This window comes from Accipiter gentilis, chromosome 5 (assembly GCF_929443795.1).
Source record: "Accipiter gentilis chromosome 5, bAccGen1.1, whole genome shotgun sequence".
NCBI lineage: Eukaryota > Metazoa > Chordata > Aves > Accipitriformes > Accipitridae > Astur > Astur gentilis.
The window spans coordinates 20,555,890-20,576,978 of NC_064884.1; the positions used below are offsets into that span (position 1 = coordinate 20,555,890).

At 38.0% G+C, this 21,089-nt stretch overlaps 1 protein-coding gene across 10 annotated transcripts in view; it reads right to left on the reverse strand.

Annotated features, from left to right (window-relative positions):
* Positions 1-21,089, reverse strand: part of EHBP1 (EH domain binding protein 1) — a 226,635-nt gene that overhangs the window by 108,445 nt on the left and 97,101 nt on the right. For 7 of the 10 annotated variants that reach the window (XM_049799735.1, XM_049799734.1, XM_049799733.1 and 4 more), the window contains exons 8-11: positions 18,643-18,747; positions 17,804-17,926; positions 8,358-8,610; positions 1,762-1,948 (exon numbers count right to left, since the gene is read on the reverse strand). In XM_049799735.1, the coding sequence (XP_049655692.1) occupies positions 1,762-1,948; positions 8,358-8,610; positions 17,804-17,926; positions 18,643-18,747 (668 nt within the window). The remainder of the gene's footprint in view (positions 1-1,761; positions 1,949-8,357; positions 8,611-17,803; positions 17,927-18,642; positions 18,748-21,089) is intronic. The other 3 variants (XM_049799736.1, XM_049799732.1, XM_049799731.1) reach the window with 1 other exon arrangement.

The following is a 21,089-nucleotide window of genomic DNA, read 5'->3' on the forward strand; positions in this document are numbered from 1 at the left end:
AATTAAAGGTCAGCATAGAGCTCCGTTTTTCCCCATGGTCCTAATGAATATCAAAATTTCAGTACTTGGACTTTTGCTGATCTCAGCTGTGCCTCAGCATCACTGGCAGAGAGGTGGGCTGCAAGCAGGCAGGCACGAAAATACTTGGAAACTAACACCCTGCAAAAGAGCAGGAACTACCCAACTTTGTTCATAACAGCACAGTCTTCTCAGTGAGTTCAATCCTGCATCTTTTCTTAATCAATTTCAGCTTTCAGACAATCTAAAACTTAGTCTGGGGTGGACAAAAACTACAACAATCAAACACAGTAGTAATATGTTATTTCAGCACAATGAAGACATGAAATAAAGGAGAGAGACATATTTCCTTGGATGCAGACCTGTAAAAAACCCCTCTCAATCAATGAGCAATGGGGGCACAACCTCCATCAAGCAACGTGATAATATCTCCTCCACAGATGTCTTTTCTCTGGCTGGTAGTACCAGAATGCTTTACTTTGGCCACTTTACTTTGACCCAAGGGCCAGACTCCACCAGAAATCAAATAATGTGCAATATTTTTCATACAGAAACTCCAGCAAACAGGATCAAACCCCATCTCAGAACATTATATAAAACTGCTATGCTTTGATTTCATATTTCCCTGATTGTGGTTTTGCACATTAAGAATAACTTGTGAATTGTGCTTGCAGCCTCACTACATTAGGGTTTTTGCTGTGAGCAGACACAGATTAGATTTCTGGTCTCATACTCTTTACCCTGACTGAGGGGTAAAACAATAGCAAGATCAGAGCCTGAGCAGACAAGAACATGTCAGCGATTTGGGTGAGTAATTAAGCAATGAAATGATAGGTGTGACAAGTAGTTTCATTCAATTCTTAAATTAAAGTACAGCAGCTCCAATACAAGGCAAAACATGACAATGTGCATAAATTGGGCGAGATGCTCGAAGGGAAGCCTTCTGTCCTCATCTTCCTACCCTTCAAAACAAGCAGTCCGCACGTAATTAATTTTTAAGAAGGGCCCATTAACATATATGACTGAATGCTTATTTTGTTTAAAAAAGCACAAGCGGTGCTAACTGCTGAAACACTAGAGTTGAAATTCACACCGACAGAAGTTAGCTGTTGTAATCCTAAAATACCTACACCTCACACCACCCTCATCAACAGACGCTAACTCATGTTTTCCCTTGACAAATACAGATATATGTGCATATGTAAGTATGCTTAGTCTGGGCATTCCTAATAAACAGTTAATCCAATTTAAAGTAGACCATCTTCTTTTTTTTAAATTACTTTGACATAACTATGGAATTGGACATATATAAATCCCAATACAAATAAACAGTATCCAGTACTAAGCTCTTAAAACCCAGATTTATGACAGAAACACGGAAACAGACTCTTCAATAGGGGCAAGGCTTAGTGGCATTACAATAGATCAAGACAAAGTATTGTTCAATATGATTTTCTTCCTTCTCGATGGCATATCCAGCTGTCCTGTCACGTTTGTTACTAGAAGACTCTTTTCTTTGAAACTGCAGTTGCTGATACTGTTGTCATTAAATCCTTAAAGAAAAAACACAAGCTCCTACTGCTGCTCTCTCCCTATGAACCAGCAAGTGAATAGAGATGAGCCAGCACCTTATTAAGTATAAGCAAAGCTTTCAAGATGGCCTGCAGAAATACGTAGGATGTCTACAATACACATAAAGGTACTGTTAATAACAAAGATGAAATTTTGGTATGAAAAACCTACCTTAGGAGAAGAAGAAAGCTCCCTCGATGCAGGAATAGCTGACATGTTCTCACTCATGCCTGTGTCTGTCTTTGGCAAGAGATTTGGTGGTTCAGGAGCCTTTCTTTTCATCTTCTTTTCGGGTTCTTGCAGTGGAGCAACTTTAAATAAAGCAGGACTTGATTTTGGTTCATAAAACGGATTTGATCTAATTAAAAGAAGGGAAACATATTTCTTTGCTATATCCTTGGAATTACAACCAAAAAATAAGACCTGTTTAGAGAAGCCGATGACTAAAATGCTTTTATTATACCACATAAGAATATATTTTACCTTTACATGCATTTAGATACTGCTTTTTCATACAATTGAAAAGCGAGTTACAACAGTTAAAAACTGTGTTAGGCCAGTTTCCATACATTTTATAAAGTCCTATAAATTACGGAAGTTTTATCAATTGCATAAATCTAACTCTTCAATTATACTTCACTATCTATCAAAGAGTGATCTGATTTACAGACAAGCTCAATACCAACAAATTTGAGTGAAGTTGCTGGCTGTTTAATATTTTAATGAACAGAATTAAGAATGATTCATGAGAACAGAGTTAATCTGGCCGATCTTATATGCATGCTTCAACACGGCTTTAGAGGCCTCGCTCTTGGCTGTCCAAGCCTGAAAGTTTTGGCTTCCATACACACAGAATCCACATTGAGTATATTTTAAACTCTGCAGCACACAGGCATCACACCATTTCAAGAAAACTCTTTGGATAAGAGAATAGTGTAAGAAAACCACAGCTGACTTGCGTATACCTCTCTACAGATACCAGCAGCCATCATCTGTCTATTTTGAAAGTGCTTTTTATAACTGAACCTTGTTTAAGAAACACAGTAAACATCTTCCACCAAGTGGATGCACTCCAAAGAATTATTCTTCTTAACTCTGGTGTTCACGTTGCAACTCCGCATTTGTTCCACCCTAAGTAAATACTTCTACAGTGTCTGCAGACGCTATCTATTAGTTTGATACATCAATATCAACCAATAATACATCAAATAATGGCTTCTACTACACACTTTGAAGAGCCAGCAATTTTGTATCCTGCCAAGGATACTTATGAGAACCTTCTTTGCACCAAATTATTTTACTCATAATTCTCAATTTTGTATTTTGCAATCCAAAACTGGATGATTAATTATGAAATTGATATGTTAATTCATTTCTAGTCCATACTTCCCCTGCAAGATATATTTATTTTATATCCCAAACTATGATTATATAACTAAGTCACTGCAATTCCCAAAGGTCTACAGTTATATAAAGCATAACTAATAATGTCAAATAACCTCAGTCCCTTGAATTCAACTCTAGATGGAAACAATAATGCATACAGCATTAGACAAGAGCCTATCTAGCTAGATCCATTTACAAATTTCCTCTCAAGATAAGAATCATGAGCAAGTACACACTGTTTTTAAAGAACTACAACAGCAAAATGTGGGCACAAGCAAAAAACCAACTATTCATCCAGCTTCCTTTCACACAACACCAAATTTCTTTCAGTTTTATGTACTTTTAGTATGAAAATGTCTTTCAATCTCACGGACTGATTTTAGAATTTATTTTTATGCAGTTTACCATCATCCTCTTTTCACTGAGAAAAAGCAAGCAATTAATAATCCACACCACAGAAAACACATCTACTTCTGAAAGGTAGAGTTTACTGAAGCACATAAGTGAAGACTGAGCATAAAGCCTCCAGACCTTTCTGAGAATCTGCCACTACTGGTTATAGAGAAAAAGATCTAAATTCAGATACTGAAGTGAAAGGAAAGACTAACACTAAAATAACTCATCTGCTGACTGACGGCAACTCTCAGGTGTTCTCACTTTGCTGCCCATCAAGCACAAAGCCACCAGTGCAATCAAAATTAAGGCAACATCAAAATAACAAGTTAAATAGAAACAGCTGGGTGTTTTCCATGGGAGGCAGTAGAGAAAGGAGGGTATTCAGGCTGGAGTGGAGAATGCACCTAGCTGTCACTAGCTCTAATTTAGCTGACAGCCCAGCTCAGCTGTCTTCAGACACCAGAAAGTTCAAAGGGAAGGGAAAATGAAGATAAAAGAGGTAAAGGCTGAAGAACAATGCGTTCTACAGGAGAGCACAAGGTTTTATTTAGTTCAACAAGTTAGCCTTCTGAACAGCAAACAGACACAGCATGTTTGGCAGGAAAGTAATTTACCTCTGTGTACTTGGAATTAGAAAGGTGTTAAAATTAATTTGGTGTGAGAAAAAACCCCACCACCTTATCAATGAGAGTAAAAAAGTTTGGAAGAACCACCTTTTGAATTTTTATGCTCCAGAATTGTCTGCACTGCATGTGTAAACTTGAAGGATTGTACCCTACTACATGCACAAGAAGGAAATGCTATAAGCAGACAAGTGACTGCCTTTTTTAGCTGGAGAAGAACTTACTTAAAAGCCAGACTAAACCCTCACATTTTGGTCATAGTATGGGCTGAACACATACACACTACTTTCCACTTTCCCCTCTGCACCGCTTTTAATTGGTCTTACAAATATTGAGAAAGATTTTTGAAAAATTAAGTTTAATACAGATAAAAAACCCAAAACAGTTCTTGCCCAAAGAGGCTATAAATTTTGAAGTCGTGGGGGCCTGATATATGTCGTAGAGTTTGCTCCAACAGCTTCCACATGGCTTTATAAGAAGCTAAGCATAGGAAAAGTCTAGCTGAAAAAACCCTTAGCTGAAAAATATTAAAGCACTTTTCCCTGAGGTCAGCTCCCATACTTTTTGCTTCTGTTAAGCTATTTAATTGATCCACACATGATTTGTCTAAGAGATACTAGACTGTCCACCACAAAATTAAAACAAACAAACCTAACAAATCTGACAAACTACCTGGCATTAAGATGTCACTGGGAGTGCGGTGGCTTGTGGCTTCTCGTGCAACAAGCAGCTTTGATAGATGGCAACTCGACAGTCTTTCCAATTAGACAGCATTATTCTAAGTCATGCAATGATTAACGAGATAAGAAGCCACAGAGCCAAATAATATCTGAAAGCAAGTTTTATTCTGACCAATTTAAAAATTATTTTGATCAGTATTACTGGTTAACTGAAAAAATCAACATTTCATTGAAGAGGAAAAACAAAGCTGTCAGTGTGGTAGGGTTAAAAGATCAGGTAATATTACCAATCAGAAATACTAAGGTTGAAAGCATTAAGTATTTGTGAGCTATTCTATTTTCAAATAATTCAACTTAGCAAGGTGTGCCGTCCTTTATTAACAGGTAACCACATACCACTGTGATTTTAATGTATAAAATTCAAAAAGGCCAAAGCAGTATTTTACACTAACATTCAAATGCCCAAACTAACAAAAGAAAAATATGTTCCTTATCTCTAGCTAGGTGTGAGAATTTAGCCAGAGGAAGTATGTTTTGAGAGTAGTTTTACAGCAGAATATACGTACTGGATCATCTAACTCCCTATGTACCATGCAATGTCTCACTATGCTTATGCTGGTGACTATGCTTTGCTGATGTGTGTTGTGATATCTTACATTTTCTTCACAACCATTAGTGAAATATGTTTCAATTAAGCCAATTACCCAAGGTAAATCCTTCCCAGAGGCACAGTGAGGGTAAGTACCTTCTTCAAGATTACAACAAGAATCTGTTACAAAACAGGAGTCAGAGTTCAGCTCTTGGGGCAATTTGTGTAAGCTCTGAGTCCAGAATCAGAACTAGGGATCTGCCAGAGTAGAGTGGGACAAGGGTCCTGATACTAACTGATGTGTCCATGTTTCCACAACACACCATCGTATTTCACACAAAATACAAGAGGAAAATGCCAAGTGGTGCATTAAGTGAACTCCAATGAAACATTTAAGAAGCAGGTATAAAAAATACATTGTGTTTCCTGAGCAACAGTAAATGTCTTTCAGGACCCCTCTATTTCTTATGCCTTCCATCTATCAGGTTCAAAACCACTCCTGGAGAAAGCACTAGACCAGCGGTAGTAAAAAATTATTAAAAACTACCCAAAACAAAACAAAATATCAGAAGAGAAGATGTTAGGAGAGAGGTTGAAAATAACATGCCAAGTTTTCTAATGCCGTGACATGACTCAGTTGTTCAGCCTTGTCTTGAATACACTGCTCAGGCCAAGTCAACACATCTTAAAATAGATACATAGCAGCAGAAATAACAGGGTCCAGAGACGTGCAGTGGAAATGATTAGAGAGATGAAGAGACTTCTGTATGAAGAGAGATTGAAAAAGTTAGCACCATTTAACTCAGACAAGTAATGGTGAACACGCTAGAGATATACACCACAGCAACTGTTTACGGCAGATAAATCCAGTACTACTAATTGTTGTTTTGATAAGCCAGCAGAAGAGATAGTGTATGGGATTGGAAAGGTAATTTATTTACAATCAATAAAAGGAAACACATTTCATATAAGATCTTGGTTTTTTCTGGAACACTCTGCCACAAACTGACACTGAAGCCTAGACTTTAATAGGATTCGGAAGAAGATTCGCCACTTATGTAGATAATAAAAGCACCAATATTCACATTAGATAAGAAACAATACACATCTGGACATAAACCCTCATGATTTAGGGCACACAAAAACTACCAACCGGCTTGGCCTATGAAAATCTTTCCATCAGTGCTCACCATACCTTAACAGAAACTTTCTACTGAAAAATTTGAAAATTAATGACATGAGGTAAGGCATAATAGTGCTTGTAGGTGTGAGTTAGTATCACAAGTCCTGTGTTCCTAGACTGGAGTTTTATTATTACACTTATTCCTCCAGAGTGTTTTAGTATAAACATTCAAAGGTTCTCCTTGCCACGCTTCTACCCAATACATTTAATAAATGGTCTCCATGTTGTTTTCAATGACATGGTGCTCCTGTAACCTGGGAGGAAAAGTGGAGAGGAAGCTACTTTGGGGGTCAGGACACAAAAACCTTATGTAAAAGATGTAAAAAACTATTTTACGGTGCTTTTTGATTCCTTATCCTTCCAACTTTCCATGGGACATTGCTTTTATAATGAAAACACAGATCAGATTTGTGTTCAAGTGGAATCCACCTACGGGGAGTTTATTTCAATCCTTGGAAAAAATAAAGGAATAAAGCAAATGTGGTTAGCTAAAATAAGAAGGCGGCTGTTGTAAACAAAGGGATAGAGAAATCTACAGTCCAGTACACAGAAAAAACAAGGCTGCCTGTTACAACACTGCTACGAGCCCATTTGGCACAGATTTGCTTAGGGTGGAAATGTGAGTATAAATATATAAAATAGAGCAAAATTCTTCACTTGCCCATCCTTGTAGCTTTTCCTCTTTCTGCTCTTTTCCTCAGTCTTTGCTGTCCTCTATACCTGTATCTTTGCAGGTGTAATATATTTTTTTCTCCCTGTAGATTCTGGTGATCAGTGAATGATCAGGGACACGTGGTGTGACCATCAACAGTGTGATCCCACTGTGCTCTGAAGACACAGCAGCCAGTGCTGTTTGTTCAGGCAGTGCCCTGATGAATGGAGCTGGCAGACACATCATTCCCCAATGCCCCCCCCCCCCCCCTTTTTTTTTCCACAGAACAAATGACAGCAAATCCATGGGCACAGAGCTTTAAAAGAAAAAAGCCCTGCAGGCTCCTTTATATGTTTCTATCAGAGTGCATGGGAATCCTTCAATTTCCTAGAATACAGCTATAAACAGAGAAACTTAAAGATGGTGATATGACACCTGTATTAATATTAAATATGAAAGCAATGCAAATGTCATGCCATGATAAATCTCATTAAATAATGTAAAACTAAATGTTAATTGCAGTTGTTGTCTGTAAAATTGCTCACATGTAATCACCATAAACTGTCTCATGAGTGGTGTGGCTGGTGACTAATGACCACAAACAAGGAGTAAGTATATACCTTCAAACCTCCCAAGCTGCACAGCTATTGCAAAAAGCTCTCACTCCTTGTTAGGTTTCTATACTATAATACAAGGCAGTCAGTGTGAGTTTAGAAGAGTTTTATGTCTGGTTACGATAAAAGAAACAACCTAATAAAGTGCATATGGTGTTATGTTTCCCATATAGAGATTCAGTTTTACGAGACTCAAAAATGTGCTATGCAGACTGCAAAACACTCTTCCTATTTACAGAATGCACCAATATAAAACAAACTCTCCATTATCATTAACAAAAATTATTATTTTATGTAGTAAAAATAATGGCAAAAAAGACAGGAAGGACCAAGCCTTACTGCTCCTTAATTTTTTGGCTCATTTGCAATTGTCAGAGCATGAAGCGCCAAAATGGTACACAGTCTTGTTCCCTATCAAGTAATTTGCTATCAATGAGGCAAAGAAACATTTCCTAACTGATCATGTTCAGCTGAATAGCATGACTTGGGGGTATGGTATTTCCTGCTGCTGAGCTGCCTAAGGATCAGTGTTTCCTAAGGAGATGATTAAGTATCACCACAGTTGAACCCAATACACCTCAAGATTAAGCCAGGGATCCCACTAATGCTTCCAAAGCTTCTGAAAGATGAAGAATCATACTTACTCATCTAGCTCTTCCTCTTCAGCTTTAGAAGTATCTGCATAGAGGTATTTGCTCATATCCACTGGTCTGACATTCTTCCTTTTCGCAGGTTGTGGAGGAGAATCTCTTACAGTTACAAACATTTCAGGCTCAGGATCTGGCTCATCAAATGGGTTCAAGTAGTCTGGGGCATATTCATCCTTGAAGGGATTGTAATTGTCAGCATAGAAACTTTCTTCTGGCTTTGAAGATGAAGCTATTTCAGTGTCTGGTTCTACCAAATAACAACAACAACAACAAAAAATCACTAAACAGATTTAACAGAAAAAATTTGAAATCATTTTATCAGATCTTTATATTTTGAAGGCATATGAAAAGGTCTGCTTCTTAACTCTCAATACATAAAGTCCCAGCCTTAGATGAATTTTCATGCTTTATTTATTTACAGAGTAACCTTGTTTATTCAAAAATGGGTCTTTCAAAAGGTCATTTCATCTAGAGTATATTGAATAGGTTTCATTTCTCACTTACTAAAGCTCTTTCAACCTAATTAGTTATTAGTTTTCTTATTTGTCATATAAATGGTATCACAACAAATTTTAAAACATTTTCCCAAGCTATTAGCCAATTTGTATCCTAACAAAATGTTCTTAATTATTTATTTAAGCTTTAAATAAAGAAAAAGATATCCTGTATTTTATAATAAAATTACTTTTACTGGATATTAAAGTGGTGATAGTAAGCACGTAGTCTTTTCATTTCTTAAAATTGCTGAACTAAAAATCAGTTTATTAGGTATGACCAGTAATTACATTTCAAAACATACCTGGTAACAATACATAGTCTCACAGTAAAAATGAATTTAAATTAACCCTAAGGAGACAGATAATGAAATTACTCATGTATTATTTAGACTGTACAACAAAAAGTTATTAGCAACCTGGAGCCCTATGCGATTCTTTAGAGTAACAGACACTACAGAAAGAATATTACAAAGAAGTGAATGGTTGCTGGATATTGAATAATACAAATCCCCATACAGCAATGCAACATTTCTTACAAAGACACATAGTAATGTTAATCTTACTCTTCCTGCAGCATCAAATGATCAGAAGTTTAATTCAATATTGGATATGATGTACTTTCAAAATCTACGCAAATAGGAACTTCAATTGTAGTGTTATCAAAACTTGATTTTGAGTAACCACTCCCACATTATTCTTAACAAAAAGTGTTTCTTTTTCAGATTTTTGGTTACCAAATTGAACAAAACATACCTTCTAGCTTTAAAAGAAAAACCTTAAATATTACTTGTAGCAAGGCTCTGAAAAAGGTGGAGTTCCAAGTGTGTTTGTCACTAAATACTTAAGAGAAAATCACTAGTCACACAACTATACAAAGGGAAGGGGCAGTGAAAGAAACAATACTCTAGTTGCTTGGTCTTGGATGGATGATGTACTGAAGTTGCTAATCCTGATGAATTGCTAAAAAAAAAAAAATATCTAAGTGTTCTCTACTCTGCCAGTAAACTTCCAGTTCTCCCTGTCTCCAGCCATTACTGTCTCCAGTAATAGAAAGCACTACGCCACATAGTGTGACTGACTATAATCCACAGTTTGAACAAGAGCCACTCCTAGTTGGACAGGAATATGGTCCCCAGGTGCAGGTAGCATTTTTGCCTATCTACGCTTGGACTAAGACCAGGGCAAAGTCTCAGAGCAGGAAAGGCTTTAGTCCTTCTCAGAACAATTGAGACCTACCAGGGACTGGAAAGATTAGACTTCATTTTAGGAAGAACCTCACATTTCTAGTGCTCTTCTTCTTCTTGGTTCTTCACATTTGAACCTCAAAGACTATGTTATCATATTGTGTTCTATACTATTTCTAAGGGTCTGTTTCTGAAGTGATGGATTATTTGCTCTATGGTCAGAAAGTAGAAACCAAACGGGTTTGACTGGAATAACAGGGAAAAAATAATCAAAATCTTACTTAAGCCCAGTGTGGACTTTCAGGAGATAAATCACTCATTTGAGATTGAAGATGAGCTCAGTTAGGTGAAACAAAATAAAATTGTACGTTGCCAGACAATACTGCAGGTTTTAACTAGACAGACTTACAGCTATGCACAGTGCTTGTGCCCATGGGATTTTTCCTATGGTGATTATTCAGAAAGTTACATTAAAAATTTTATTTAATTCCAAGTGAGGTTTGCAGTTTCTTATTTCCTCAGCAACCTGGTCCAACTTGGCATTAAAGATGCAAAGTATACAGTACTTACACCTATCTCTTACATATTTCATAAGTTCTTATATGTAACTTCAAATTCAGAATACAGCTATCACTGTTTCAAGTCAAAAAGGAGACTGAGAATAAGTGTAAATCAGACACTACACTGAAATGGGATGAGATGAAGGTAAAGTGAGATCACAAGTTATTATTATGCTTAATGGTCAGTCTTTAAACTACCAAAATGTGTTCTAAAAAGAACTAATTAATCAAAATCCTTGTGACTACCAGTAAAAAAAAAATAAAAATAATCAAATAATCAGGGTTGCAATAATAGTCATAGCTAAACCTAAAAAAGAGGTTCTGTTACTGTTTAAACTGGTTAAGCCTCACCTGAATATCATAAAGCAACATTTCAGTTGTGCCTTAGGAGATGGGCATATAGACAAACTACTGCAAGATAAATCAGGGTGTGTATTTGCAGTATGCCAGCTGTAGTGTATGTATTCATTCCTATCCCCGAGTAAATACAACATGCTTATCCTTTAATAAAAGGAAGTAAACTACGGGGCACTTCTCCTGGGAGAAAGGGTAGTTACTGCACAGTACGTGATGCATATTAAGCTCACACCCAAGTTTATCTGTGGTGATTTGTTCATAAGTCTTCATCCTTATAAGAAAGATGTTTCAGAGAAAGCCAAAGTAAAATAATATTGAAGGTCTACAGTTTAACTAACAAGGGAAAAGTAATAATTCAAGGCAGAAATTCTTAAAAACACAAATATGATCAAATCAAGCAAGAATCCTTTGACAGTATTATAGATGAAATACATCAGAGCAGAGCCCAACATTTTAAATGTATTTTTTCATTTATTTTAAGGTAAAACTGGAAAAGAGGTTCTACATTGGCTTACTAATATCACTCTACTGTCCAGTGCAGGTGGTAATGGCAAGCAAAAGTTTCACCCTGCTGGCCCAGAGATGTCCTCAGTGTGAGTATTTGCAGTTGAGCTAGACACCTTTACAGTCAAAGCTTACAGGTATATGTTCAAACTGTTAATGTCTGAAATCAGGCAAGCCAAATCCCACCCTTACTGCATAGATATGCGTGACTTGAAGCTCATGATAGTCAGAATACTACTCAAATGTTACCCACACGTTTAGTGATTTGATGAACTAGGCCAAGCAGAAATGCTTTTGAGATCTTCCCTCAAAAGACAGTTTCATATAAAAAGCAGAAGTAACCTAATGAAATGCAGAAAAATGACTGATGTATGTCTTGTTCAAATTGTGCAACTTATTGAGAGTGTTTTAACCAAAATTTTTGCTGCTTTAGACTTTGCTCAAATCTTAAAATATTTTATCAAGAGAGTGCACAACTATGAATACCTGCTTCTGTAACTCCATATGATGGATCACTGCACCTGCACATGAATCTGTTGATAAATACACATTATCATATCTGAGCAAAACTTGCTGATAACTCACAAGCAGTATTCAAACAAATATTACTAGAAGGAATGTCAGTAATATTTCCTGACTTAAAAACATTTAAGGAAGCAACCTCTTAAAACTATACTGTAAGCTTTTATTTTTAATTTGTTTTTGTGTCTCCTGGAAATGACAATTTAAAAATGCTTGTTTAAATCTGATAGATTTTAAGGGGCAATGCAAGTGGTTTTTGCAATTCTTTCTATTTCAACACTATGGATCAAGTGCTGTAATGCTAACTAGGACAAAATTCTTTCTCTTGTTCATTAGCTAAACAGTAACTACAGGTTTGGCCTTATATGCGCAGCATCGCAGATCAGCGTTCAGAAACCTCTGGCTTATTATTAATGAAAAGATTTCACAAAATCCTACACACAGACTAAAATTAAAAAAGCTTCTAAAAATATCATTTTGAATACACTTTTACAGGCAGAATTTTGTAGGAGCTCAACTAGAACCCACTTAATTTGGCTGCTCATTCTCTCTCCTCCTGTCATCCAGGATACTATATCCCCCCCTCCGCTGCTTCCTTCAATGTCTCCACAGGAGAGAGGGTCCCCACAAGGGGCCCCACCTCAACCCAACCAGACTATCTCCCATAGGGTCTCTGAAACCCTTTAGGACCACCTTTTATGTCAAATGATGTTCATCACTTCATGAGCCTCTCTATAACAAATTAAATTGCTAGGATGGTGACTCAATAACACTGCTCTTAAAGCCACAGCCACTCTTCTCTGTAACAAAGACCCTTATATTTTCTCAAGGACCTAATGATGTTCAGAAGTACCTTTTGAGGGGCTGAACATAGAACAGCTTAAAAGGCGCTTATTTCCCTCTTCAAGCTTATTTTACACTAAGGAGTCAACGCAGATTCCCCTGCTTTCGCCTAATCATAATCACAGCTGAAAACACAGGACTCTAGTCTCTACAGGAACTAATATTTTTAATTGCAGTTGTCTACACTAATCTTTAAAAAAAAGAAAAGAAGAAAAAGATGCTAACAGTTTGGTACTCCAAGGGTCAAACACACAATAATTTTGCATGGTTAAGTAATAAAGCCACAGGGGTAGGAGTAACAAGAGGAGAGGTAGAAGTATTACTACAGCAGAAGCACCAGCTGCTCTTGTGCCAGATTCTGGAAACATTACTTGCCCTAACTCCACTGAGAAAGACTGCTTGTGATAGTAATCACTCTGGCACTACCTATCTGCACAATCAGCCTTTTAGTTCCCAGAGGATCTCAAAAAATCACCTTGCCCTTCAACCCACTTGCCTTTTGTAACACAAACATATTGTGACATATCCCTCAAAACTAAACAAAACCCCCACCAAAACATTACACATACCACTTTCCCCTTGGCAGAGGATGAAAGAACAAGCCATATGTGAAAGATATTCAGTTATGCCATTTACTGCACTACTGGCAGGCACACAGTCACAACGGTGATGTGAGCAGCGTAACAAACAGCACAGAATAAAAATGTAACTTTCCAGTACTTCTAGAAAGCATAATGACTGGCAACCCTATAAGGCACTGATGATTTTCTATTACTTTTATTAATACTCACACTAGCAACACATTGTATCGCATTAAGAAATGTAAGTAGAAGGGACAGAGTAATTGTTTTCCTCTATATTGGTTCTTGTACTGCTCTCCTTAGGACTATCATAGGAGGATTCTGGGGTTTGGTACTGCATTGTAGCACTGTTTTCCTTTCCAGTGTAACATGCTGCAGGGAGCTCAGAAGTCTACATACAAAGTAAAGAAACACATTGGTAAAGTAAAGGCTGTTTTAAATGAAAGGGGGAGGCAGTGCCAGCAAATAGTTACCCTCATGTCTCAGGTGTGTTGCAGTAAACTTGTATTGGTTATATGCATCTTCAAAATCTGCATTCCCCACCTAGTTAAAACAACATCTGGAGCACTGAAAGTGTGTTGTTTTCTATTTACATTTGTTGTATATGTTGACTTCCTCAAGTAAAATATTTTGCACAAAAATTAACTGATTTTAGAGTTCTGTTGTAATGTGACTAGGAGACAATCCAAAAGGCAGTCCTCATACAATCATCTACATATTGTCTAGTATAAAGCTGTAGAGATATACTGTTCAAAGAGATTATTTTTGATTTTCCAGATTTCTAATGTCTAGCTGACCTACTAGATACAGAGGGAATACGCCTCACCTTGATGTGTCAACCAAGAAACACAGCTGAAGATTTTTTTTGCCGTTGAGTTGTTCATATGCACATTCACTCCACTATGTGTACGATCATTCACACTAAGGACTTTTTAAACCACAGCAGCATCCAGAGATAGCTTGCTGGTGACCCTCTGCCATGCACCATACCCACAGCGTGCACATGGATGCTGGGAGCACTCATGCCTTTAGTTTCTCTCCATCCCGCATTTCCAGGGTTAGGGGATTAGGAAGATAGAGGGAAAGTATCTGGTTTGTGAAGAGGCAAAAGAAGTATCTCTCTAGGAAACAAGTATCTACTGGCAAGTAATCCTCCTTTCTCCTTGAGTGACTGTCAATGCATACATATTCATATCCTGGATAACTAACCACTCTCTCACTAAGCACACAGGTTTACAGGCTTGATAGGAATATCCCTGGAATATCTCTGCCAAATGGCACATCGTGCCTCCTAGTGTCTGATGGCAAAGTACTCAGGAAAGGAGGCTCCATATGGCTGCTCTGTACATCTTGGGGAAATTAAGTATCAAATTCTATGGAAAGAGTCTGAACTTTCACAAAGTCTAAATTCAAGACTTTGCCTTGTCCAGATATAAAGATAAAGCAGACTAACATGTAGTATTATGCACGCATTAAAGTTTAATCTCTTGATTTAAGCAGATCACAAGACAAGTGAAACAGGTAATGTGACTCTTTAGCCCTGTAGGAGAAAGTCTGCCTTAAACTCCTGAACATCTGTCATTCTCCCAAGCTCCTGGGGTGGCCACCAAAAAGGTCACATTCACTTAAGGATGCAAAAGCACACAAGTGGGCATAGTCTCAAAGACCTTCCTAAAAAAGAGACAGCAGCAATGAAAGTTCCATTGAGGTCTCAAAGTAGAAGAAATGTCCTCAACCATGAATATACCTGCAGCCAAATAGGAACCAAACAGGGCAGCCTTCTGCGGCAGGTCAACAGAGTGAGAACAGCTGCAATATTGTGGACCTTCAAAATGTAGTCCAAAAGAAAGGGAAGTTTCCCCAAACTGGTATGGTCTAGGTGCTCCCATGTAGAGACACTGATCCAATTAGCCATAGACAAACATGGCAGATTCCTGCTGTTGCTGAAGACAGGAACTGTCTTATATCTAATTTGTCTTGGCACCATTTTTTCCTCCTCAACTTTCTCTGGAGGAAGACAGCTGGAGTCAAGAAGGCCAAGCAAGGGAAGATGAACACAACCAGTGCCCCTTACAGGGACAAGACAGCTCTGGAGTGGAAGAGCCAGCACTTCTCAGAGGTGTCTGAGGTAACTAGAAGAATCCCTGGGGAGCCACTAATCATAAAGTAAAAGCTTTAAAAATGCCACACCAGATGTCCTACTCTTGGTCTGTTAGCCTGAAACACCTCGGATCTTCCACTTGCTTCAGTGCTCCAGGAAGACATACTGCTGTCACATGAGCCTGACAGAAGTTCCATCCCTCCCAAATAAAAAACACCTTATGACACAGTAGGAAGAATCTAGTGACACCCTGTTTATCAAAATCACTGTCATGTTGTTGTACGTTGACTGTGTGGGAGGAATATTTCGTACACACACACCCAACAACTCAGCATTGTTGCCCACAGCTGTGTAGATAGGACTTCTTTGGGGACCCAAGAGTCTAAGCCCTGAGACTGTCCAAGTACACAGAACAGACCCAGAAGAATGGAGAAGTGTCCATGACTGTGACTGAAGATGGCAGTAAAGGCTAGATGCCACCACAGGGACCAGAATCAACTGAAAAAACATGCCCCACATATATTGGGAGTCTTCTGGAATGTAAGCAGTATGGCGTCTTGGATGCAGGCTGCTCATAGTGAACTTGACATGAGGTGTCAAGCTACTCCAGCACTAAGAAGCACCACCAGTGTATATCTCCCCGTCCCCAAGATGAGAAGGAACCGACTCTTAGTCCCTCTATTTTGTGGTCAGAACACCTGCTGCTTTCTGCCAGAACAGGTTCTCTCTGGAAAGAAGAGAAAAGCTGGGTTTGGAAGACAGCAGTTTAGGGAGGGTGGGACTTGTACAGCTTTCTCCAGGGAGAAGGGAGCTCTTCTTTCTAGAACAGAGAAGGAAGAAAGGAATATAGACTGAGTGTCTTAGAGCAGTTGTGTATGGACAACTGGATGAGAATAGGTGTTTTATATCCCTGGTTATTCTGCTTCCTTCCGTGATCCTAAGGGAATTCACAGCCAAGGAACAGACAGGAAACCCAGCCAAGGATCCAGACACCAGGACCTAATCCATTCATATTGGTATCTGCAAAGCTGAAACAACTCACTTCTGCAGCTCTAGAAACACCTGACAACTTTGTAGGAGGGAGAAAGGGCCCAGGACAGTGGCTCTATGGCTTCAATGGCCAAATACAGAAGATGCGCAACGTCCCAGTTTGAGAAATACAAGCTGTGAGACTACACCACAGCCAAAGTATGACAGGACTTTGACCACCACCCACATTGGCCTCTGTGGACTCTGAAGGCAGAAAACCCATGTTGTGAGTAAACATTTAGCTTGACCAGAGAAAGAGAGTAACCACAGGTGGAAACTGGAGCTCAGAAATGCATCCTCATTAGATCTGGCATTAGAAATCCCATGGCTGTACCCTGGGCTGCTCCTGCTCAGTGTGGTTGTTCTCCACCACAATTACAGAGTGGCTCCTGCGGTTTTGTCAAAGGTGGCAAATGCTCCTTGATATTTTCTGTGGGAAGAAAAGTCTTGGAGCTTTGAACAGGAAAGGTTGAGTACAGCTTCAAATTTGGGAATTAACTATGGATGGCATTTCAAGCAGCTGCAAACTAAGGAAGTCATACACTGTTGGGTTTTTTTCATCGCAGCAGATGGGAGGCTGCATATCTGGACATGGAGTTGAGGACAGCAGAGATACCTGCTGTCTTGGTGTTCCTTTCTGGCCTTATGGCTGAAGTCTTATCAGATTAAAAACTTACAAGGGTTGTAATTCTCAGTCAAACAGAACAAGAATGGGCACGTCCATCTGGAAAGTGGATTAACACCTACCACATGGTGCAAGGCATGATGCCAGAAGGCTTAACTGAGGAAGCCATAAAAGAAAAAAAAGAAAAAAAAAGAAAAAAAAAAGAAAAAAAAGAAAGAGATACAATTAAATTATAATAATGAAAATCAGTGCTAACCAAGAATAGCTGTCATGCAGCAAAGACTGCAGTGAAGTTCTGATATAAACCAGCAGCCACATGGAACAAAGACACTTGACAGTATGTGTTGCTTATTTGTACCACGAGGTGAGTACTAGTAACACACCTGATAGGTCTAAAAGTCTCTGGTTCAACTCTTAGCTGGTAGCCCACAGTGGCAAATACACAAAAGGATGCAAGTCAAATGATAAATCCATTTTCCAGTGGCAACTGGATCACTGCTGTTGCTACCTCAGTACTGCATGGAATAATTGTATTTAATCAAAATAACATTTTTTATTTGTAGCCCTACAAAAAAAAATAATAATCTTTTATTAAGCATTTACAATTAGCCATGAATTATGTAAAACAAATTATTACCTTCTACATCAGGGTCTCCAAATGGATTTAGTTCTGCGGTGTCAGGATCACCAAAAGGGTTTGTACTAGAATTGGCCAGGTCTTGCTCCTCTTCATCCAGAAAATTAAGCTTATTGATAAGCTCTACAAACAAGTGGAATATTGTTTTAATACAGATACAAACTGTTCATCTAACATATTTCAAGCTCAAAAAACCCCCTGTATTAACAGTCCCTCAAAACACTACACCAAGGCATGACATGAACTGTACAACTAAGCTAATGCACTTCAGTAAGTACACCAAAGGAGAAAAAAAAGAAGTGAAATGAATGAAACTTCTATTCGCTGATCATAACATTATGTAACAGAAATGACTACTAAGAAAGTCTTCTATTATCTTCATTAATAAATGTTGCAGAACATCTAACAAGCTAAATACAATAATTTCTTTTTGGTTGTTCACAAACCTGTTAACTATCAGCAAGAAATATTAATTTTTGGATGTAATGTGCACGTAAAACCAGGGAGGAGACTTTTTGTCATGTTAGAGAGGTCAAGTATTACTGATTGCACAACTAATGTTTTAGGCTTGGGGTCTGGGGGTTTTTTTTGGGGGGGGGGGGGATGTAATGGTTTTTTCTTTCTTTTTCATTATCTGATGACAACGGAAATGTAGAGGAGATAGGTTCTTTCTCTATCGTGTTGTTACCTGTTGGACGCACTACAAATTACTGAGAGTCATGCTGGGTGAAAGCACAGAGATAAAACTGACAGCTGAATGCAAGCAGGAGTCAAAAGGTAACAGTTCACAGTAAATACAGACAATAAGAAACAGAAAGAAAGGAGGAAAGCTCATAGACCTTCAGAGGAACTGGCTGATTTAGCTGAAGGCATATTTGCTTGCTTTATGTAGCCATCTTGATCTTCATCTAAGCTGCTCAGAGCATTCAACTGGTTTACAATTTCTGTAAATAGAAGCCAGTCAAGACAAATGTAAGGCAAGGGCATTTAATGAAACAGAAGTCGAACAGTGTTTCTAGAAAGAGAGTGAGGGAGAGAGAGGGTAAAAGAAAAGACACTGAGAGTTAATTAAGAAAATACATTTAGAATGAGTCCTTACAATGATATACCTACAGGAAAGCACCTGTGTAGGTGCTTCAGTGATACATTAACAAGAAACCCAGTTAACAGACATAAATAAAACCTTGCCGGATTTCTGGTGTCAGCAACAGCAATTAGTTTTATGAGGACAAGTACACACATCAGTTCAAAACTTAGATGTACTAGATATAATTTAAAGACTTTTCCTGCTCATGAAGTAAACCTGAATTTTAAAACATTGTCAATCAAGACAAAACAGCCCCAGAACAATTTACCTCCCTCCCAAACCCTTAAGGCTACAGAAAACTAATACATACACATGCATTTTATGCATTTTATTTATTTATACACACACAGGCTGATTATTTAACACTTAGAATCAGTTATCATTAAATTCTGACCTAAGACAAGTTGAATTTATCTAATAGTTCTAAAAGATATGATTAGTATTGTGCTATGAGAATGCATACTGAATGTATATATTGGTTGAATTTGCCACTGTAAAGCTGTGCAATTAACACCTTACTGTTTGATAAAATCCCTACTTCACCTTCTGTCCACAGTGGAGAGCTCTGAATTGCCATGAACTCATAATTTTTAAAAAGTATTAATGTTTAATTCAAGTCAAGATGTTGATACCCCCATAATTCTGTAAGGAAAGAAACAAAAACCAACTAGGTCTTAGTGGCTTCTTGCCCACGGAGAAAAATTCCTCTGTGATCCCGCCCTGAACTAGTCCCATCCACAGTATTTGACAAATGCAGTTTCTGTAGTAATGGTGACTGATCCTGGGGCATCTCTGAAAGACCTCAAACATAGGTTTTGGTAGAGAGGGGACAGCCTTCCTCATCCTTCCAGCTCACAAACAGGCAGGAGAAACCTGTGCAGGAGAGAGGATCCTGCTTGTTGAATATTATTGCCCCTCTGACAGGTTTTTTCATCTCCCATCTTTTCCCAATGAAATAAATGGATGATGTCTCCTGGTGTCACCAGTGAAATTAAAGTTATGCAGATGCCTTTACTGCACCTTTCTCATGCCAATCATTCTTGGATTTCCTTTAAACTTCAATTTCTTGTGTACACAAGAAGTCACTTCTTTGTAATGCTTTTAGTTTGCTGCTGTTTTGAATTTGGCTTTTTCTCATACGGCTTTTGTTTGGGAAGGCAAACGTTTGACACTGACTCATACAGTAATATTCGGTCTATGAAGTAGTTACAAGGAGTAAGGTATTGGACTGAGGTGAAAATTGTGACTGTCCCAACTCATGTTGGTGCCCACAGCAACCCAGACCTTCCCAGCATGGGGAACTCATGCTTTTTAATGGGGCAACATCTTCACCAGTTGACACAGACACAATGTCTTAATGTCATGCCTTCACAGACAGCATAAAGAACCTGAAGTCAAAAGCAGAGTCCAGAACCTGAAAATATTTCAGTCATGTGGTTAGAAGCTTCTTTTCCAAATTTAAACTGCTTTGCAAAGATATGCCAATCTGCAAATTACCAAGTGAAATGATCTATTCTGCCAATACCTATTGGACATAATCTATGCTGACAATGACAAAGCCACAGCAGAATTCCTCTTAACCGCATCTCCTAACTGTTCTTGACCTTAAAGCAAAAATCTACTTAGATGGAATTACATTTATATCTATCTACACAGAGTTAATTTCACCATTCTTACTTCCTTATTTTTAGTTCCAACAAACAAGACTATAGTTCTAAAAAATAAGACTAAAACTGCCCCCAAACTCTTAACTTTCTCAGTATAAAATCATACGTACACCTTATACATCTGAATATAATACTATCTTCTGGGAATTTTTAAGACTTAAGATACACAATGGAAAATACCTTGCTGTACTCAAATAAAACAGAGTTGACCTTATAAACACTAGTACAAATGAATTACTAGTTTAAAACAGGCTGAGATGCTGACATGATTTACAATTCATTATGCCAGCATGTGAAAAAAACCCAAAACAATTACAATTCAGTTTTTATTGTCAGAAAATAACAAATTAAGTTCAGAGCTTTAAAAAGAGGGAATTCTTTGATGTGGTCTGAATCACCTGGTCCCATCTGCCAACCTAAACACCCATATGCACTACAATGTTTCTCATTACAATATTAAATGGTTTATGTAATATTTTGGAGTGTGGAAATGGTAGGTTGGGAGATTTATGTCCTATATTATCTTTTATAA